General features: G+C 35.5%; 1 protein-coding gene across 1 annotated transcript in view; it reads left to right on the top strand.

Annotated features, from left to right (window-relative positions):
* Window positions 1-24,009, top strand: part of adgrl1a (adhesion G protein-coupled receptor L1a) — a 370,561-nt gene that overhangs the window by 295,652 nt on the left and 50,900 nt on the right. The window contains exons 9-14 of the mRNA XM_056454205.1: window positions 6,518-6,621; window positions 10,829-11,014; window positions 15,030-15,068; window positions 18,299-18,479; window positions 21,179-21,301; window positions 21,915-22,120. Coding sequence (XP_056310180.1) covers window positions 6,518-6,621; window positions 10,829-11,014; window positions 15,030-15,068; window positions 18,299-18,479; window positions 21,179-21,301; window positions 21,915-22,120 — 839 coding nt within the window. The remainder of the gene's footprint in view (window positions 1-6,517; window positions 6,622-10,828; window positions 11,015-15,029; window positions 15,069-18,298; window positions 18,480-21,178; window positions 21,302-21,914; window positions 22,121-24,009) is intronic.

The following is a 24,009-nucleotide window of genomic DNA, read 5'->3' as shown; positions in this document are numbered from 1 at the left end:
AATGATGATTAGAAACAAAACAGGAACAAAGATCAACCCACTGATACAGTAACTGCATGTAAATCTAGCGGATATAAACATCATAGAGAAAATATTCTTGATGTTGCACTTGATTGCAACATGTTGTAATGGCAAAGGGAATCACAGCTTTACAGGAAGGAAGGTGCATGGTGTTTATGACATAAAGGTCACGCAATGTTTGTTGAGACGGCTTTTCATAGAACTGTTTGTTCTGTTTACTCTACATGCATTGTGTATGTGTCTGAGTTTATGTACACATCTCTTTGTATACGCCCATTTCTTTGTGCCGAGAGCTTGCTTCCTTTTCCTCCTCTTCTTTATATTCTCTCCAGCTGGCAGGTCCTCTTGGGAGTCATAGATAAAGGCAGTCCCTTGCAAATGAAAGAGTGATCTTCAAACTCAGCATGGGTTAGCCCTGCAAAACTGGCGAATTAAAAATGAGCTGCTAGACTGAGTACAGGCGACAACGTCCCCCCCCACCCCCGTCCTTCTTCAGACAGCCGCTGCATCAAATGCCGCTTTCTTGTCGTGGGAGAAAAGCGTTTCCTCCCTCTGTTAGCATCTCTCTCCCAGCCACCGACAAAACGTTGTCTTTCTTCTGTCACCTTTTTTTCTGTCACCAAAATGACAGACAAGTTAAATTAGCGGCGGCTTTAATTGGTGAATCCTGGCAGATCCTTCAAAGCCAATCTATTGTGGATGAAGGAGGGGAGAGGAAAGAAAATCAGACAGCAGCTGAGAGAGTAAGAGAGAGAGAGAGAGAGAGAGAGAGAGAGAGAGAGAGAGAAGAAAAAATCTCGATAGCTCTGATCTCGCAGTAGTACTGCTTCACTCCTCTGTAGCTTTTCCTCTCTCACTTTATCCCTCTCTTCTTTGGAGCTATTTGTGTTGTGGATGCTGGGAAGGCCTGCCGTTTGTTTGATCCCAGCATGCTGTCCTCTCTGTGAACTCAGCTAACTAAACAGCCCAACTTAACTGAAAATGAGGAGTGGCAGAAGGTGTCTCCCTTGAGGTGTTTTCTCAGTGTTCAGAGGTGCTGATGGGATGGTCGTGCTTGGTGTGTAATCTTACACAAGTACGTGCAGGAGTGTGCGATGGCGTTCATGTGTCAGCAAACTCATTTCCACTCTAAAAAAAAGTGTTTTTTCGTGGAACATCTGAGCAGCCTCCCTTTCTTCATTGTTATATTCTAGCATGTAGCTAGTGCTACAGTAGTTGTTTTGGTATGATATGCTATGGATATATTCAAATCCTAATGTGGAAGAAAAAAAAAAAATCATGTTTCTAATGGTGCACTTACTGTTGGTTGCTGGTTCAAGTCCCGGCTGGGCCAGTTGGCATAGCTGTGTGGAAATTGCATGTTCTCCCCATGTTCATGTGGGTTTCCTTCGGGTGCTCTGGTTTCCATTACAGTCCAAAGACATGCACTAATGGTGAATTTGATGAACAAAATTGAATGTGAGAGTGTTTGGGTGTTTCCCAGTAATAGGTTGGGGCTAGAAGGGCATCTGCTGCGTAAAACATATGCTGAAATAGTTGCCAATCATTTCGCTGTGGCAACCCCTGGTAAATAAAGGACTAAGCTGGAGGAAAATGAATGTATGCGCTTACTGTACACTACACACTTTGTAAATATATGTACTGCATTTACGTACTGTACATGTGAAATAATAAAAAAATGTTAATCGCATGATTTTTCTTAGATTAAACGTGATTAATTGTGTTAAGCACACATTTGCATAATGGCAAATTAGCAAAGCCAAAGTTTGTTGTAGGGGATTTACTATGACCAGGAACTTCTCAATATTATTTAATTATTACTATATTATTATTTCCTGGTGGTTAGGTTGGCTTGACTAATATGTGGGGGTGCTAAGGAAATTGTTTTCAAGTTAGCCTACTTCGTTTAAAAAATAGTTATTTAATAAAAGCAGCTATAGTAGTACAAATGTATAGTTTTGTTTTACAATAGGCCTATTTATTTATTGGCCAAAGAATAGGCATATTCATAAAACAGACAAGCTTAATATAATTGACAACAAGACAATGACAAAAAACAAAATCTTTTACATGCAAAGGTGAAAGAACTGGACAGCACTCGTGGGCTCACATGCATTACATGTTCAAGAGATCACACTAAAGGCCAGTTCACACTGTGCAATTTTTTTTTATTTTATTTTTTATATATAATCCTGAAAGATTGTAGCATGTCTGACTGCACAAACATAGCTCCCATGCCACACTTTAAGATCTCAGCTGTCATAAAGTCAGACTGAACGACAATAAGCATGCACCAAACACGATAGAAAACGCCACCAGGAGTTTGACATCATCCACCCGTGACACTTTCACTATCCCGCGTTCTGAAATGATTCCTCCCAGCAAAAGTAAACAATCTGTAGTGGCAATTTTGCACACGGCGTGTCTAAATAATAAAACCAGGAAGGAAAAAACTGTTTTGACATTTCCCTGCAGTCGTTTGAATTGTCGCATGAATCCCGTCATTAAATTTGCGACACCAAATATTAGTTCTTGGATTGACGCTCATCGCAGCTGTTGTCACACTGCAGGAACATGTCTGAAATGTTCTGACATTGCCAGAACTTCATCAGAGGAAAAATCTGAACGCAACGGGCACTAAGCGGCTGTCTGTGAACATGTCAAACCAACAATCAAAGACCACAAATTTTAGCCTGGGATTTCAGGAATCTTTTAGGATTTCCCAAATTTGTCTCAGATGACAAAATTGTGGCGGAACTGTCACTGTGTGAGCAGGGCTTTAGCTGATGATTGATAATGAAGCATGTTTGGCATTCTGTCCCGAAAGAGAGCCCTGAGTTCATTATTCTCAAGCCCAGGGCTCCCTCCCGTTTTAAGGATTAGAGGGGAGTTTGAGCTCGAGAACTCCCCTGTTTGTTATACTATTGACGAGTAGGAATTGCTATAAGAGACATATAGCTGACTAAGAGTTAATCTATTGTGCCAATTTCGATTGGTCAATTTACCTATGTTGCATGTCTTTGGATGGTGCGGAACCCAGGAGAAACCCACACGAGCACATGAAGGACATGTAAACTCTGCACTGAAACTTTGACTTGTCAGTTAAGGACTTCAACTAGTGACATTCTTGCTGTAAGGCAACAGTGCTAACCACTGGGCCGCTGTGCCACCCTATCTATGAAAAGGGAGGAGGAGTAGGGGTGGAAGGGGAGATTGTTTAAGATGACGATCTACAATAGAATAACTCTGATTATTTATAGTGAGTTAGGATTCCTCTGATTGGTCTTTCGTGTGTTAGCTGATGCAGGACCAGCCGTCATCAATCATCCGCATATGATCCTCTCGAAATTAGTTTATAAATAAACCACATTAAGTCATAACCAACTGTATTCATTAGATAGTCCACAAGCAGGGACATAGTAAGTGGGGGAAAAGGGTGACAGAGTGCATATGGCCCTGGCAATATAGGGGTCCAGCGACGGGTAGGGAGGGGGTGGTCAAATATATAAATCTCACCCACTGCCCCTCATTCACTCTTCACTACGAGTATGCTAATGTCTCAAAGCCCCCCCCCACCACACACACACACACAGTCTAACATCTCCCTCACCCCCACCCCCAGTCTTTATTTACAAGATCCCTAACGTCTCTCCACCCCCTCTCCCACCACCTTCAGGTCTTAACTTTTTATTTCAAGGGGTCCTCTTCAAACATTTGAGCACAGCGAACCGCCCTGTCCTCAAGATGTACATTTTTACAATGGTTTATTTTTTTTGACAGTACAGGAACAAGGAGAACAGATCATACACTGAGGGAAGATTGCGCTAGTATCACTGTACATGATTCAGTTGTTTGCCCCAAGTCATCTTTTGATTCATGAAGCAAATAAAAACATTCAGAATTAACAAATGTGTTTAAAAGATGTGTCCTCTAGCATTTCAAATAAATATGTGTGGAACATAAATATTTTTTTCACCACATGCTCTGTTCTGATTTTAATGATTAAACTCCTACCAGTAAAAGTTTCAGCAATTCTTCTTGTTTTTCTGAAAATAGTAAGACTTCCGTGAAAGTCAAGAAAACTATGAAACACAGAGAGGTTAGCATGGGAATTATGAAGTGACCCAAAAAAGAGAGAAATAAACTAGACTAGCTTAATTTGTGCTTCTTCAGTGTCGCCTCACTGTTCCTTGATTACAGCTTCACTTCTTTTCAACTACCTTAATGAGGTGCATCCTGGGATGGGTCTTAAATAGTATTGAAGTTTAAAAACAGTCTGGCTTGAAAAGCTTGGCTCTTATTCAGTTACTTTCCACTCTAATGCATCCATTTTTATTTAAAACCCCTAAAAATATATATATATATATATATATATATATATATATATATATATATATATATATATATATATATATATATATATATATATATATATATATATATATTGATGCCAGTATCATAATGTTAGTCTCAAACTCGCATGGGATTCAAATTCGATTCCTGGAGGGCGACTGCTCTGCACAGTTTTGCTTCAACCTTAATCAAACACAGCTGATGCAATTAATCAAGGTGTTCAAGACTACTAGAGACTATTAAGCAGGTGTGAGTCAGAGGTGGTTGGAGCTAAACTATGCAGAGCTGTGGCCCTCCAGGAATTGAGTTTGAGACCATTGTTCTAAAGGATATCTATAAGCTAGTGTGCTCCAAAATAGTTACGTATCTCACATTTAGAAGATATAAACATCAAAATGTGCAGTTTGACACTTCTACCCAAATGGATGAACATTTTTTTTTTACATCACGTCATAGATCAGTTTCTCATTGCATCTTATGACTGATCAAATGCTATCTAATATCTGAAATGTCCCGCCCCCTTCAACAGGCTTTGGTGCGCTTGAGTTCAACCACTCTAATTGGCAATTGGAATAAAAACAAAATGCTATTGGCTATAAATATATATATATATATATATATATATATATATATATATATATATATATATATATATATATATATATATATATATATATATATATATATATATATATATATTATTTTTTATTTTTTTTTAAGTGGAGGAGCTAATGTATTGTGATAATTGAGGACGATCAGACACATTGTTATTCTGCTTTTATTTAATAAATAATACACCGTCAACTTCTCCTACCCAGGAAAAGACGGTCAGTTGTAATCCAATTCCAAGGTATTTACGACATGAAGGAATGCTCATAACTGGACACACAGAGAACTTCTATAAGCTCCTTGATTAAGACGGATGCTTTTAATGTACACTTTTATTCTCTTCATGTGTAATCAGGTGTTTTGCAACAAGTCTCTTGCTCATGTACTAATATTATGATTTTAATACATCTCCAATCAATGTTTAACTCTACCACAGCTAAACAAGATCATAGATAGTTCATGTTTGATGTCCCTCCAAAGCTAATACATGTACAACATATTAACATTTTAAGAAGCTTTGAACATTTCTGCATCAGTTTACATCCAGAATGCCTATATGCAAATCACTATGCTTTGCAACAAAGACTATAAAATGTGCCTCGGCGGAGTTAACTTCTCATTGGTAAATCCGACTCTGGAGGGTGGGTACAAAACCATCCTTTTAAAAGCTTGTGACCCAAGGTCACCGCCTAAACCAGACCAGAATCCAAAAAAGAACCGGCACACACCCCAGAAGGGAGAGTTGTTCCGTTCCAGCTTAGGACAGCTTCTCTTCAGCTCCAGTAAAGAGACTTAAACCCCGGCAAGAATGGGTTAACCAATCAAGAGTCTAGTTAAGTTTAGTGCGCAGCAAAACCAGTAGACAACATGACTAGCCACTTCAAAACTTGAAAAGTCCACCCTACTCCAAGCCTCGCGAGGAGTAAAGAACTGACCACCAGCTAGCCACATGCTCACCGGGGGTGGGGGTTCTTCACACCAAAAAGGGAACGCGATTAACACTTCCATATTAGCACTGAAATGGTGTAAACTAAATGAAACCCTAAAGAGACCATAGAAGGGTTAATGGTTTTTCCATCATTACACTCTCTCAAACTCTTATTTTTCTTCCTTTATTCTTCTCTACACTTGTATGAATGTGTGTTTGTGTTTGGTGTTAGTTTCTGTTAGATTAGTCTAACATGTTTATGTGTAAGTGTTTATGAATCTAATGTCCTAAACTTTGATCTTGCTACCCTGCTTAAACATAAATGGGTTTTTATTTTTGATAACAATAGCCGTAGTTGAAGTGAACTGTTCGTTCGAACGATCGCTGGATGATTTGTTAGTTGATTCTTTTGAAACTCGTTCAAATGAATCTTCAATTCCCTTTGAGCTAATTCACTACAATATGTTTTGCTCTGTTACCATATTTCAGTTGAGATTACGTCAATCATCGAATAAAAAAAAAATGCAAATAAAAAGCATTTAAGTGTGTCGTTATTTATGGTGACTGGTTGTTCAAATATTCAGACATCTGGTCTTCTGTTTCCAGGCATCGCCTCGTTCCAGTGTCTGTCGTCTCCTGTGCTGTGGAACCCGCGCGGTCCTGATCTCAGTAACTGCACCTCACCGTGGGTCAACCAGGTGGCCCAGAAGGTGAGATCACTAAAAAAAGTTAACACTTGCTCTGAGCCCTCATTCTCTGTCCTGCCGCTGTACCGCTACCTCAGCTATTATCATTCCGGCCTCAGCTCACATTACCGCACACAGGTCATTCCTCTGACATGATTTAGAACAAAATCTCTCTATTCAATCTATTTCTATGAGAGAGTTTAAAAGCATCTCGGGTCAAAGTCACACTGCACTTACACATCAAGGACTGCTGGTTTTGCTTTTCATATACAGTACAGTACACTTGTACAAAAGTTGTTTGTTTGTATTAAAGGGATAGTTTAACAACATATCATTTCTTACTCATTATTTAATCACCTTCAAGTGTTTCCAAACCTTTATAAGTTTCTTTCTTTTGTCAAACACAAGATGAAAATATTTTGAAGAAAGCTGAAAATGTGTGACTACTGACTTCCATAGTAGGAAAAACACTATAAACACTATATGATATATACAATGGAAGTCAATGGCTACACACTGTAAAAAATGCTGGGTTCCACACAGTTCATTCATGTTGTCTCAACACAAATCGATTAATTCAAAACTTTTAAGAAATTTGTGGTTTGAACATTAAAATAATTCAGTTGTCCCAATGAAATCTCACGAATTGTGTTGTTTAGGGTCATTTTAAATAAGTAGTTTGAACAAGTGAGAAAATAATATTTTTTTGAGTGCATGTTTGGAATGTTTCAAAAAATGGAGTTGTGTGTGTGTTCAACAGGATAAAAAAACTTATAAAGGTTTGAAACAAATGAAGGGTGAGTAAATGAGAGTAAATTATGTATTTTAATTTACATAAATTTACATTTTTGGTTACAGTATCCCATTAAATCATATTAATTTTACCACAGACATGCTCTAAACTATTTTTTTCTTTACTTGCTTGTTCAAACTACTTAAAATTAACTGAAACAACAAAATTATTGAGATTTTTTTGATAACTTTTTGTTTTATGTACAATTATTAAGTTATTTTGATTTGTGTAATCGATTTGCATGAATGAATTGTGTGGAACCCTGCATTTTACTCTGTGATTAATTATAATTGGTATATTATTGGTTGGTATTATTATTTTGTTTCATTGTTGGTTTATTTGTTTTTTATTATTATTTATTTATTTCTTTATTTTGTATTGCACTGATAATTTTAGAGTTTCTGGTCATTTTTTAGTATATCCAATAGAAAACATGCAAATATTAAAGCTTAATCGATCTGACAACACACAAACACACACATTCTCACAACAAATGCAAATACAAAATCTTACAAACCTGGCAACTTGCTGTTTAGACATCAGTATTTTGGAGATCTAAGATTTTTTATTTTTATTTTTTTTAGGTCTCACATGCATGCATGATTTATTTTTGCTACCAAAATTACATTTAATTTCATGTTAACATTTTGCCAAATTTATTAGTGCTAGAATATACAAACAACAAGGAACCCTACAACCAGGGGTGCGTTTCTCAAAACCATCGTTAGCTAACTAGGGTCGCAAGTTCTGTTTTTACAAACATAGTTTGTTGATTTGCCATTTGCCAAATCTGTCGTTCCAACAAACATTCGCAAACTTCATAGCAAACTTGTTCGCTTGCAACTACACCTCTTGAGCTGTAGTTAGAAGTATAGTTCCTGGTGGTGTTCTATTCCCAGTTATCCTCCCTATACCCTATTCATTTAGAACATTCTAACATTTAAACTTAAAATGATGAAAACAAAAAAAAATTACAAAAAATTAAGAATTCTCTCTTAAGAGTAATTAGCTTTCAGAGTATTTTTTTTTTTTTACAGTTTTAGCAATCTTCAAATTGACAGTAGTGCACTTTTAAAACATTTTGCCATTTTAAATGCAGCTGTGGCTGATGATGAAAGCAATAGGTGACCTATTATTAAAAAGTGGAATTTATGTTTCGTTTCCAAAGCTTGTGAAAACAAAAATATAACATAAGTTATTGGTTTTAATTTAAAGTAGGTTATTTATTAAGAAATGTATCTGTACTATGTATGACATGGGCCTGTTGGTCAGAACATTTCTGCAGTGATTTGAATGTGTCAAATTGTGAAAAGTAGACTTAAAAAAATATATATATATAAATAAGCAATATCCTACTTAATAATAATAATAATAATAATAATAATAATAATAATAATAATAATAATAATAATAATTAATTCATTTTCTTTTCGGCTTAGTCCCATTATTTATCTCTTTTGAACCGCTAACTTGTTTGAACTTGCACATGTTTTACGCAGCGGATGGCCTTCCAGTTGCAACCCATCTGTGGGAAACATCCATACACACTCATTCACACACATACACTACGGACAATTTAGCCTGCCCAATTCACCTATACTGCATGTCTTTGTACTGTGGGGGAAACCGGAGCTCCCGGAGGAAACCCACGCGAATGCAGGGAGAACATGCAAACTCCACACAGAAACGCCAACTGACCCAGCCGAGGCTCGAACCTTCTTGCTGTGAGGCAACAGCACTACCTACATCGCCCCATTAATAATAATAATAATAATAATAATAATAATTATTATTATTATTATTATTATTATTATTATTATTATTATTATTATTATATTTTTTATATATATATTTTAAAAAAAAAATTATTATCATTATTAAAAAGGATTGTTTTATTTCTTAATAAATAGCCTACTGTAAATTAGGCCTACAACCATCAACGATTTTTATGATTTATATATGAAATTAGAACATGTGCTAGCTAAGTGATTTTAAATAGAGTAGGCTATTCTCAATAATATTTGTAAAGGAAACATATATAGTTCCTGTATGTGTTGCATGTTTTTTTTTTTATCAAAACTAATATTGGATTTTTTTTAAATGTGTGTGCGTGTAAAACAATATTGTTTACACAAAACTTATGTTTTTGTTTTTTTTTCTAAAGAAGTAGTTACTCCACCCCGTTAAGAGTGTAATTATGAATGTTTTACTTTATAACTAATGTGGTTTAAACGATGGATTTGCGACAGAGAAACTATACGGTTTTGGCAAACACTCATCACTACATCACTCATTTCCCAAACAATGCATCATACTATGATAATTCAGCCGCGAGTTATGTCATTGTTTGGAAAACGCACCACAGCATGTTAAAATAAAAAAAAAAAAAAAAACTTGCCTCTTCAGTTTTAGGGGTCCTCCAACACATTTCCATCGTGGTCTGTATTATTTGCAGCACGTTTCTGTATTCATGTGTTGTCAAACTAATGAAGATGTTTTCCCTAATTTGTCAGTGTGTTACTATTTACTTGCAGAATTCTAGCCTCTGTTTACGCATTTGCATTGACTTTGTATGGGTCACACTTTATTTTGATGGTCCGTTTGTTGAATTTAAGTTACATTGCATCTACATGCCAACTAATTCTCATTAGATTATAAGTAGAGTGTTATGTTGGGTTTATGGTTGTGGTTAGGTTTTGGGTTAGTGTAATTTGACATGTACTTGCAAAGTTTCTTATAGTCAGTTAAATATCTGTTGAAGGAGCAGTATCAACAGATATTAAGCGGACAGTCTACTAATACTCCAATGGGCCGTCAAAATAAAGTGTTACCGTTGTATGTAATCTACTCACGCAAATACTTTTGATGTGCACCAGGCATAAGACTAACATTAATGTTACCACTCAAAAATGTTTCTGTTTGTTTTAGGGGAAGTTTAAAAAGAACTGTTTGTTGCCTTGGAAAATAAATGACATTTAAAAAAATCACATTAAATAGACTCACATTAAATTCAGAAGATTTCTGACACAAAAGCCATTCTAACAGCATGATTTTAAACACCGCAAAGTATGCTGAACCCATAGTGAACCTTAATACACCTCATAAGCACAGTGGTGCAGTATATGAGCTTTTTCTCCAGCTAAATGTTAAGTGACACATTTGCTGTGAGGCAATTACAGGCTATGTTTCTTCTTTCAAATCGAGTGAGTAATTTTATCATGTTTCATGCTTTGGTTTCTCTCTCATTTTTTTTATTTAGTTTTTTTCTTCTTTTTTGTAATAGCTCGATTTAGAGAGTCATTAAAGATTTGCTGTCTTTTGTCTCTGCGTCTCGCAGAATAAACCCAGAAACCCCCGGCTCACTCCCCTACAGCGCACGGTAGGGGTCTGAGCTTTACAGACTTGTGTATGTGTGTGTGTGTGTGTGTGTGTGCACAGATAAAGAGCGGAGAGAACGCTGCAAACATCGCCGCTGAGCTGGTGAACCACACGCAGGGCCGCATTCACGCCGGTGATGTCAGTTCCTCTGTCAGACTCATCGAGCAGCTATTGGATATATTAGATGCACAGCTGCAAGCTCTCAGACCCGGGAATAAGGAATCGGCTGCCAGGAACTACAATAAGGTGACACATGCACACACACACACACACTTGCCCTTTAAACAAACCCTTCATGTTCTGTTTGCTGCCACATCAGTGAACAGGAGCACCCTCAAACTCACAGCACTCACATCAATGACATGAATACAGGATCGGCTTACACCTGCCGCTTTTTCGTTTTTTTTTTTCTTGAGCAGTTCTGCCTCTTTAGTTTCACCCTCTTTACTGAATGTTTTGAATGATGTATTTTATTTGTACAGTTGAAGTCAGAATAATTAGCCCCCCTTATTTTTTTCCCAATTTCTGTTTAACAGAGAGAAGATTTTTTTCAACACATTTCTAAACATAATAGTATTAATAACTCATTTCTAATAACTGATTTATTTTATCTTTGACATGATGACAGTAAATAATATTTTACTAGATATTTTTCAAGACACTTCTATACAACTTAAATTGACATTTAAAGGCTTAACTGGGTTAATTAGGTTAACTAGGCAGGTTATGGTAATTAGGCAAGTTACTGTATAACGATGGTTTGTCCTGGAGACTATTGAAAAAAAATAGCTTAAAGGGGCTAATAATTTTGACCTTAAAATAGATTTTTTAAAAATTAAAAACTGCATTTATTTTAGCTGAAATAAAACAGTTAAGACTTCTTCAGAAGAAAAAATATTATCAGACATACTGTGAAAATATCCTTGCTTTGTTAAACATCATTTGGGAAATACTTAAGAAAAAGAAAAAAAAATCAAAGGGGGGCTAATAAGTCAGATTTAGTACCCCCCGAATTACAGTATTAGCCCTCCTGTTTATTTTTTCCCCAATTTCTGTTTAACGGAGAAACACAATAGTTTTAAAAATGTATTTCAATAACTGATTTATTTTATCTTTGCCATGATGACAGTAAATAATATTTTAATAGATATTTTTCAAGACACTGCTATACAGCGTAAAGTGAGGTTTAAAAAAAGGTTTAACTAAGTTAAATAGACTTAGATTAACTAGACAGGTTATGGTAACTAGGCAAGTTATTGTATAACGATGGTTTGTTCTGTAGACTATCAAAAAAAAAATAGCTTAAAGGGGCTAATAATTTTGACCTTAAAATGGTTTTTAAAAAATTCAAAACTGCTTTTATTCTAGTTGAAATAAAACAAACAAGACTTTCTCCAGAAGAAAAAATATTATCAGACATACTGTGAATATTTCCTTGCTCTGTTAAAAATCATTTGGGAAATATTCAAAAGGGGGGCTAATAATTCTGACTTCAACTGTATATAGTATAAACCGTATTAGCCTACATTGAAACACGTTATAAATTGCCATAAATCATAATGTAGGTAATTATACGATACTAAATTTATTTAATTGTGGCTGAAATGGCATCCACCGCAAAAAAAAAAAAAGCATATTAATTGTAATTGAGCAATTGATGGTTCATTCCACTATGGCTACCACTGATAGATCAGGAACTAAACTAAAGGAGTCAGTGTGTGAATTAATTTAAATACATATTGATTATGAATTTAGTATACATCCATTCATTCATTTTCCTTTAGCTTAGTTTCTTGTTTATCATTGGAGGGTCACCACAGTGGAATGTACCACCAACATTCACACGCGCACTCATACACTACGGACAATTTTAGTTCAATCAAATTCACCTATAGCACATGTCTTTGGACTGTGGGGGAAACCAGAGCACCCGGAGGAAACCCATGGGGAAAACATGCAAACTCCATACAAAAATCTCAACTGCTCCAGCCAGGACTCGAACCAGTGTCCTTCTTGGTGCAACCCACTGTGCCACTGTGTCCCCTTAACCAGTTTCTAATAACATTTTTTTTTTTTTCATTTTTGTCTTTGCAATGATGACTGTCATCATATTTTACTAGTTTTTAGTTAGTTACTTGTAGATACTATTAAGCTTAAAGTGCAATTTAAAGGCTCAACTAGCCTAATTATCCTAACCTATTTGGCTAACTAAAAAATTATGTTAAAGGAACACTCCTCTAGAGGTAAAAAACAGAATTTTACTATGTTTAAATACTATTCAGACAATCTCTGGTGGACTTTTAGCTTAGTTTAGCTAAGCATAGATCACTGAATCAGATTAGACCATTAGCATTTTGATAATCTTTCAATTTAAAGCTTGATGCTTACTTTTGTTTGCTGTACAGTACAGTACCATAACTGCATTATGCAGTACCTGGAATTCTTGCAAGTGTAGTTCATATCCATATTGGCATAGAAAATGTACATTGTATTGTTTTAATACATTTTAGACCACACAAAGTGAATGTCTTAACTTCAAAAGGGTTAAATGTATCTTTGGTAGAATAATCCTTGCTTTAATCAATAACAAAAAGACTCTAAATACTGATATTTTAATTTTAATGTTAAAATGATTATTTTCTACATAAATATAAAAACCATTACATCTATGCCTTCTTCATCTCAGGGGGATTTTTTTCAGTTTATTGATGACAATTTTCAATTATTGTTAGTAGTAGCATTATATATTCAGCCTGATCTGATGTGTGATTGGTGAAGTTTTGTCCTTGCCGCTGTTGCCACTGGCTTGCATGGTTTGGGATCTGTAGAGCTGCGCATCGATGGATTTGCTCTGAAGTGTTTGGACTCTCAGTAGTGAACATTAAACAACACTGAACTGAGCTAAACTGAACTAATCTTAAATACTGAAAACTGAACTGACACTGTTTCAATGTACTGAAATCTTCTATGTGAAGCTGCTTTGACACAATCTGCATTGTAAAAGCGCTTTACAAATAAAGGTGAATTGAATTGATCTCATGAGAAAACGTAAGTATTTTACGTTTTGTCAGTTTAGTGGCTAATTCTTACGAAGTTACGAGTTCAGTCGTATGAAAATGTACAATTTAAAAAAGGAGGTATGGCACCCAACACCGCCCCTAAACCCAACTGTACTTAATTGTATGAATTAGATCATTTGAATTCATACGAATTAGCCACTAAATCAAAAAGTTACGAATTGCTGTGAGATTGCGTTGTATTTATTATTTTCGTATTTATATTAGTTTTAACAAAAGCAAGTTTAGATTTGTGCACCTGCCGGGTTTTGGAGATGTATGCATTACCATATGTGGCATAAGAATAGGATGTGTGTTTGGATATAACCCATCTATAACTATTTTTTGACCACACTTTGTTATTATTGTTCATTTATTAGTTAGATTATTATTAATTAGAACTGAATTTAGAAATAGTTTTGAAACAAATATTTGCGCTTAAGTAATGGAATTAAATACGTATGATGGATGTCTTCAGTGGAGTGCGTAAAACACAGTTTCCTTATCCATGAAAGTAAAGGAGTAAAGTAAAGAGTAAAAGTAGAGTAAAGAGAAAGTAAAGAGGCTGAATGGATGAGGCTCATTCTTTATCCTCGTGCTGCAGATGGTCTATTTATCTGTTTTCTAGCTAGTTAAGTGTTCAGTTTTTCACTTAAAAAGTCCACCATGTACAGTAAATAGCAAATGTGTCATGGTGCATTTTTTTACATAATCTAATAAACCTGGAACATGTTAAAGTGGGAAACATTTATATATGTATATAAACCACATAAAAATGTGTTCAATTTTAAATGTAAAAATGTTAAATAATTTTAAGTAAATGTTTGTATAGTGTTAATATGATTTATATTTAATTATTTACCCCCATTTTTTTATTTTATTTTACAATTAATCTATTTAAAAAGAGCTATAACATTTATCCACTGACATTTAGCACCTTAAATGGCTTAAATGTCTCAAATAAAAATGAATGGATGAATGAATGAATGAATGAATGAATGAATGAATGAATGAATGAATGAATGAATGAATTAATTAATTAATGAATTAATGAATGAATGCCATTATTATAATTACTAATTGTAAAATGTACCTCTGTAGTTATTATTTATTTTATGTTAAGTTAAGTGGATTCTGAATGAGCTTGGCTCCTCTACCTACACAAATGTATGTGTAAGTGAAGTGTGTGTGCTTGTGTGTTGCAGTGGCAGAAGAGAGAGAGGACCTGCCGGGCTTATGTTCAGGTATTGTACGGTGTTATCAGTATGAGTTCACCTCTCATATCTCTTCTCTTCTCATCCTCACCACGTTACACTGCGCACATTTACTGATGTGTGATTTCTATCCGCACTCCACTCGCAGCACTTCATCACAGCACTTTCCAGGAAGCCTGTGTATAATATGCAATACAGAGATACTGCAATGCATTTCATAATGTTCTTATAATACATCTGGGCTGCTCAGCGCTGGTCCTGGAGGGCCACTGTACTTGTGCTGAAACATATATATATATATATATATATATATATATATATATATATATATATATATATATATATATATATATATATATATATGAGATGATTCATAAGATGGATTGTGAATTGTTAGATGCAGTTTACCTCTTGCATTTTTTATTAACCCTTAACCTGCACATTAAACAGTAATTGAGGCATATGGTTAGGATTAAGGGGACGTTTAGGTATATGTGTTGGTTAAAATGTTGTTTCAAGGTTATGAGATGTTTATAAAGAGTATTGTTTAGATAAGGTTAAGGTTAAGGGCGAATTTAATAAAATGGGTGGATTAAGGGTTACAGGTGAAATAAGGTTAGGGTTAAAGGGATAATTCCCCCAAAAATGAAAATTCTGTCATCATTTACTCACCCTTTACTTGTTTCAAACCTTTATGAATTTATTTCTTCTGCTAAACAAAGAAGATATTTTGAAAAATGTTGGAAACCTGTAATCATTGAAAGGTTTAGAACCACTTGAGAGTGAGTAAATAATACGTATACGTACATAAAATTGGTTTTAGAGTTACGGGTTGGAAAAGTTACGGGTTGGAAAAATTTAATTTAAAAAAGTGTTACGGACAGGTTTAAGGAAATGGGCAGGTTTTAAGGGTGGGTGAAAATTACAATATGGTTAGGGTTATGGTCAGGTTTAGTGATCTGGGTAGGTTTAAAGGTTGGTTAAGGGTTTCATGTGGGATAAGGTTAGCGGGTTAAGAAGATAGTTCACCCAAAAATTTTAATTCTATCATCATTTACTCACCCTTTACTTATTTCAAACCTTTTTGAGCTTCTTTCTTCTGCTCAACACAAAAGAAGACGTTTAAAAAATATCTAAAACCTGAAACCACTGACGTCCATAGTATTTGTTATTCCTTGTATGAAAGTCAATGGTTACCAGTTTTCAGCTTTCTTCAAAATATCTTATTTTGTGTTTACCAGAGGAAAGAAACCCATAAAAGTTTATAACCACTTGAGGGTGAGTAAATTATGAGTAAAAAGGGCAAATCTAATAAAATATGTAGGTTTAAGGGATGGTTGAAAGGTTATGAGTGGTATAAGGTTAGGGTTATTTTCAGGTTTCATGAAATGGGACGGTTTACGTGTTTATTAAAGAGTTAGGGGCAGGTTTAAGGAAAAGGGTTTTAAGGGTTGGTTAAAGGTACAATATGGTTAGGGCAAGGGTCAGATTTTTTTTAATCAAATGCCTTTTTTAAAGAGCCATATGGGGTGTTTGTATAAAACAAAACCTTTCTTTATTTATAAACAAAACCATTATTTATGTCCATGCACAACTCAAAAATAAACAAATATGATGCATCATAATGTATAAAGAAAAGAGAATTTACAGATATTTTTTTTATTATTTTTACCACCACCACTCATGAATGTTTGAATTTATGTGTGTGGGGTTACAATAGAAATGTAAATTACCATAGAAATGTAAGAAATATAACTTTCCCTTTATTGTTGTTGCGATTCAAGTTAAACCACAGCACCACATATGCGCATTGGTTGAAACGTCCTATTATTGTAAACCGAGTTCTTATACATTTTGCTGTAGAAAATACAATATAAAGGGAATTGTAATTGTATTTTCAATAGAAAACTGATTTCTAGTAACAGTTCTATTTTTAAAAACATCTCAAATATGATTGAAGAAAAACAGCTTGAGAGCCACATATTTTTGGTCAAAGAGCCACATGTGTTTCCCGAGCCATAGGTTCCCTACCCCTGTGGTTAGAGTATAATCAGATTTGTGATTTAGGTGGGTTTAAAAGTTGGTTAAGGGTTACGTGTAGGATAAGGTCCGTAGGTTAAAAGGATAGTTTAACCCCCCAAAAATAAATTCTGTCATCATTTACCCACCCTTTACTTGTTTGAAAACTTTATGAGTTACTTTCTTCTGCTCAACACAAAATAAAAAATATATATATAAAAAAAAAAAAAAAATGTCTAAAACCTCTAATCAATGACTTCCACAGTATTGGTTTTTCCTTGTATGAAAGTCAATGATTACCGGTTTATAGTTTTCCTCAAACTATCTTCTTTTGTGTTCAACAGAAGAACGAAACCCATAAAGGTTTATAACCACTTCAGTGTGAGTAAATAGAGAGTAAAAGGGCAAATTTTATAAAATTGTTATGTTTAAGGGTTGGTTATAAGGATAATGGTTGTATAAGGTTAGGGTTAGGTTCAGGTTTAAAGAAATGGGTAGGTTTTAAGGGGTAGTTAACGGTTCAATATGGTTAGGGTTATGTTCAGGTTTAGTGATATGGGTGGGTTTCCTACTTTGTAAGTAAATGGGTACCCGTTTTGCAGCAGAAAGAAACTATCCTTTTAAGGATTGCTAAAAGACTGATTATGGTTAAGATTTGTGACAGGTTTATTGGAATATGTGGGTTTAAGGGTAAGTTGGGGGTTAAGGATGAAAACATTTGAACTGCCGTCTATGTGCTTAAAATAAATTTGATAAGGTTTAATAGTGGAGTCACATATGCAGTGGGGCTAGTGTTTTATTTTGATTGCATGAGGTTTTAATATGCCACCATGAACTATTATAATTTATTTTATTGGTGGTTACTTTTAATGAATAGATATAATCCATTACACTGTGGCGTTATTGCTGCATTCATAATGCATAACATATACAGGCATCATAGAAAGTGCAATCCATATTTTTTATTGCATATGCCTACCTCAGATGCAATTTAACTGCAGCTGGTTGGTTTTCCGTCTGTTGTGTGTGCGTGCATATGTGAGAGACAGAGATCTACAGTAGCAATGATGATACTGTACATCTTGCCCAAGGCTTTCTTTCAGCGCTCGTGTCATTTATAATGGACTATAAGAGGTTGCTCCTTAGTAGAAATACATTTGAGTCATTACATAAGATCACAGATGTGACGGTCGGCTGGTCTTTGATGTGAAGTGTGAGTTTATGTTTGCGTGCGTGCGCAGGCGGTTGTGCAGACGGTGGATAATCTCCTGCGAGCAGAGGCGTTGGAGTCGTGGCAGGACATGAACAATACGGAGCAGGCACACACCGCCACCATGCTGCTGGACGTCATGGAAAAAGGAGCCTTCTTGCTGGCCAATAACATGTACAACAATCACTTCTCAGATCATGCTGCAAATGTCGGTGAGTTTGTGTTGAGCTGAAAGTAACTACTAAATCAATTGATGCTTTTTTAAATATATAATGTCAACATTTAAATATTGTGATTTGTCCAAAAAAAAAAAAGATTTATCCGGAGATTTAGTGTAATTTAATATTACTGTGTTTATGTTGTTGCACATTCTGCTCATGAGGTTCTCATTCAAATAAAAACAACATCCTAGATTGTTGTCTGTGCGTTAGATGACTAGGGGAGTCTGATATATTGTAGGGAATTATTTATATTCTTATTAATATTCCTATTTTTATTAAAATTTATGTTAGATTTAATATATTAAAATGTAATAACTTGATTATTTAATAGTCTCATTTTTTTTTCAATCTAAATGCCATGCATTCAATATACACTAGATTATTTAAGTATCACTGAGATAATATTACAGTTTTAGTCAGAATTTTTGCTCTTTTTTATTAGCTTTGTATTGTTTTTTGTGTCATTGAATACTGTAATTAATATTAGTAGACACAGGCTCATTGTGAAAACGTACCCCCATATATGTTTCTAGAGGTCACAGATTATGAAGCAAGAAGTTCTGTCAGTCAGTGAGTCAGTCAGTCAGTTAGTCAGTTAGTCGACAGCAGCCTCTGGTGGATTCACGTGAGAAGAGCAGGCATGAATGACACAATTGCAAGAGAAATTTGAGATCTGAAAAAGTGTACACAGTGACCTCTGGTGCAAAAAATTGCCAAAAAACTTGTACTTGGACATATTTTGCGTTGTGCAGAAATGTATGTATGGGTACATATCAATAATGAGCCTGGATTGTGTTTAACTAAGGGTTTTTTGTTTGTTTTTTCATGTTACTTTTTGTTGTTGTTGTTGTTGTTGTTGTTGTTGTTGTTGTTATTTTAAAGCCAAACTATGGTTACAATGATTTTTTTAGCAGTTAATTTTATTTGTCTGTATAGTTTGCATACATTTTTTATTTCAGTTTTAGTATTACTATAGTTTTAGTGTTAGATTTAGTATATGAAAACGGGAAATGTTGCAATTAGCTGAAATAAGTATTATAGTTATAGTATTATATTATATTTGATATAAAAAATGGAACAAGTTTTAGTTGATTAATTAATTATAATAGTAGTACTTGGTTGAAAACTGTCTTAGTTAGTTAGTTAGTTAGTTAGTTAGTTAGTTAGTTAGTTAGTTAGTTAGTTAGTTAGTTAGTTTTGAATTAACTTTATTTTTTTTATGAATCCCAGATGAATAGTTCAAATGAATAGCCTATATATAAAATATTATAATGTTACATTACAAACGTTTGTCACATTTGATCAATTTGATGCATCTTTGCTGAATAAAAGTGTTAATGTATAACTTAAAAATCTATTTAAAACACATGTAAAATCCAAATTTACAATGAAGCGTCAAGCACGAGTGATTTACATGTTAAGTCAATGCATAGACAATCATTCATTCATTCATTTTCTTTTCGGCTTAATCCCTTTATTAATCTGGGGTTGCCACAGTGGAATGAACCGCCAACTTATCCAGCATATGTTTTACACAGCGGATGCCCTTCCAGCTGCAACCCATCTCTGGAAAACATCCATGCACACTCATTCCCACTCATACACTACGGACAATTTAGCCTACCCAATTCACCTGTAGCGCATGTCTTTGGACTGTGGGGGAAACCAGAGCACCAGGAGGAAACCCACGCGAGCGCAGGGAGAACATGCAAACTCCACACAGAAACACCAACTGACCCAGCCAAGGCTCGAATCAGGGACCTTCTTGCTGTGAGGTGACAGCACTAACTACTGCGCCACTGCGTCGCCCTTGCATAGACAATCTTCGGTGTTATTCGCGTGAATGAGATGCAAATGATGTGACATTTAATTTACGTAAATTAAGCAGTGTGAATTGAGCATTTTACGTGTTTGGCGTGCTTAACGCACGATTCGCTCGAGTTGGAAAATCTGAATTTTCACGTCGCATTAACCAATCAGGAGCTTGCTCTTGTATGGGTGTGATTATGACAGCGCATGTTGGTGTCCCAAGGGGAAATCCTTGTGCCGACACAGGAGAACAGCTCATCAAACTGGGCTAGGTTTAGTGGAAAGCATTGCTGAAAGCTTCCATCATCCAGGTACTGTTTCTGGAGGAGTTGATGAACTCTGATTACACCTCAGAAAGCATCTAGTGGACTTAGACACGGCGTTGAACGAATCTATGCTCTGTTCCTAAAGCACATAAAGCACAGTTATTAACTCATCAGTCTCAGACAGAAGCACCGCCCATGACGCGAATCCACATCTATTGTGAAGTGAATTTAATGCATAAATTTGATGCATGAATGAAGCGAGTAAAATTATTTATTTGTGTATGCTCCGTCTGATGTGAACACCCCATTATTCTTAAGGTGAACGATTATTTCATGCGAAAAAAAAGTTTGCTTCGGTAAGTCTAGCTTCCATGAATGATTCGGCTTCGTGTTTGGAGTAGCGCTCATTCTCTGTTGACATCAGTTTGATGGTCAAAATGAGTCAATCTGTTATATCTAGTTTATTGTAAAGAAGGTTTGAAGATCCATTAAAGATTCCATTTCCATGTAAAATCAAAACAACATTTATCTAAAAAAATCCAAATCGATAGCTGTATTGTAAACTTTGTATTTTTGCAGTATTTTTATCTTCAGTTTCTAAATGTGTGTGTTCAGATCTGGAGGTGCGAGTGCTGAACACAGAGACGGATTCTCAGGATTTGTCGTTTCCTCAAAGCGGCCCTAGCGACAGCAGCATCCAGCTCTCGGCCTCCACCTTCAAACAGTACAGCCGTAATGGTGAGTTTTTTATATTCTTGTATTGATTTTGATGATGATTTGATGTAAATGTGTCATTTGATTACTTTGGTGCACTGCAGTTCCACCACAGCCAAGCCAAATTTCCACTTTGCCTTTTTTACAAAGTTATCAGTTGATAATAATAAACCTAATCTGATTAACAAAAAGCGCTGAGACCATTTCTTCCCTGATGGTTTCTTAACGGCACTCTTAATCAAACAGCCCGAGAGGCAACTAGATTACTATCATTTTCAGGGCAATCTCTGCGCACTTTTCTCTCCTCCATCTTATCCCTCCATCATCTCCAAAAATCTCCCACGTTTTCAGTCTTTTTGAAGCTCGTCGACGTGTTTCGGTTGAGGCGGGGGGTTGAGATTAGTATGATTGAAACAAACGCGCATGAAATATTCATACTGAAGAAAAGGAGCGAGCGAGCACTGAAGGGATGAATGTTCGCTTGCCCTTCATATTAAAATGCCTTCATCCCACGGTCGCTCACTTCAACCCCACTCCCGGTCCAAATCGTTTTAACCTTCACTCAACTCGCTCCTTTTTCCTTAGTTGTTATTCACATCCTCCTGCCACTCAATAACTGTCGCGTTTTTCCATGCAGGCCAGGTGAAAGTGGTCTTCGTCCTCTATAAGAACCTGGGCTCCTTTCTCTCCACTGAAAACGCCACGGTGAAGATGGAGATGGAGGCGGGCCTTGGTGGGAGGGGCTTGGCGGTGAATTCACACGTCATCGCTGCGTCTATCAATAAGGAGTCCAGTCGAGTGTTTCTGACCGAGCCTGTGGTGTTCACACTTAGACATTTACAGGTAAGTAAAACAAGAAAGAAAACTATTGAACCATTTTGACATGATAATAAATGTAAAACTTTAGTTTAAATAACAATTCACACTTTTTACTACTGACTTATAACCGGCCGATTGTTTATTATGTTGTTTGTTGAACTGTTTATTACATTATACCTTTTAATAAACAGCTAATTAGTAGTTTACTGAGCTAAAGTTTTGGATTGATTGATTGATGATTGATGTCTGACTGACTGACTGACTGACTGATATATTATGTATGTGTGTAATATGGGTGTGTTACTGTATACTTCCCTAATGTCTACCACAGTGACCCTTAGTCTGTGTGTGTGTGTGTTTATATGTTAAACACTGTGGTCTGTGAGAGAGAGAGAAAGAGAGAGAGAGAGAGAGAGAGAGAGAGAGGCCAATTCAATTGCAGTTTTTTTACTATGGAAGTTTATGAGACAGTTGCTAAGTTGGTAAGTGGTTGCTAGGGTGTGGTTAGTAAGTTAAAATGTCATCAGTGATTGGCAGATTGGTAGTCTGAGTTAAATGAGCGTAATCTTAAGTCTGTATGACAGTTTGGCGGAAAGTTATTTATTTATTTTTTATTTTTTATATATTTATTTATTTATTTATTTTTTACTATTTTTTTACTATTTTTTTTTTTACTATTTTTTTACTATTTTTTTTACTATTTTTTTTTCTTTTATCTAGATCAATATCCAGAAACACACCATTAATGTATAGCTGAGAAAAAAAAAAAAAGCTTGCAGAACAAATTTGAAATGTTTATATTTATAATTATTGGCCAATATATGGGATATCGGCCTTAGGATCTGTAGAGTTCACAGGTTTTTACAGGTTTTACATGTATTCTCTGCCTATATTTTTAAATGTACATTCATTAAAATCCACACAGTTTAATTTGAGTTCAGTAACCTCTTTGTTGTAAGTTTAAGAATCCATTTCAAGAACCATAATGGACTCCTAAAGGACGAGCAGTTGATTACATCCAAACTATAATGCTGTGTTCACACCAGACGCGGTATGCGCGGATAAAACTATTCGCGCGTAAATAGTTATTTCTAGAAGCATTTCGATACCTGGTAAATCTGAGTTTTGACCGAAAACACAAGTTTGTGCGTCAAGTTTCGCAGTTCACTGCATTGCAAAGTTCAAGCTTGGTGGGGAACTGGGCTGTGGGGAAAAGAATAAATTGTCTTCCCCCTCCATAGTAACAGCTCTTCGCTAATAGAGGACTGGCAGACACTGAGCCTTTTCCCCGGTGAGAATAAATACTCTCATCTGCTACAAAATGGTTCCCACTAAAGGAGAGCCAAGTATTCTCCTCAAAATATTATCATTAGGATTATTGTTTAATGGAGTTTCATTTGAACCTTAATTTCAACCAAGAACTTAACCTGGATGATGGAAGCTTTTTAGGGGTGCTTCAAACTGAGCCGAGCTCAACTGTTGTCCGGTGTCGGCAGGAGGATTTCCCCCTAGGACACCAACAACAAGCGCTACATTATAAGCACGCCCCTACAAAAGAATGTCCTGATTGGTTAACGCAGTGTGAATATCCGCTGAAGTTCAGATTTTCGAACTTGAGTGATTCACGTGAATCGCGTAAATTGCGTAAAATGCTCAACTCACGTCGCTTCATTCACACGAATTGCACCATTTACGCTACCTCATTCCTGCATATCGCACCGCAAGATGTCTATTTGTGTCTTTGTGAATGCAGCACAATACTTTTAGGTTCATTACTAACCAGCAGATGGCAGAGTTCTACAGCTAACAACTAAATCAATATCCAGAAACACATTATTAATCTTGCAGAAATAATAAATAATACACAATAATAATCTTGCAGAAAAATGTGAAACGTTTATATTTATAATTTT

Source organism: Danio aesculapii, chromosome 3, assembly GCF_903798145.1.
Source record: "Danio aesculapii chromosome 3, fDanAes4.1, whole genome shotgun sequence".
NCBI classification, from domain to species: domain Eukaryota; kingdom Metazoa; phylum Chordata; class Actinopteri; order Cypriniformes; family Danionidae; genus Danio; species Danio aesculapii.
Note: the sequence above shows the minus strand (reverse complement) of the source record. Positions and strands in the feature narration are given on the sequence as shown.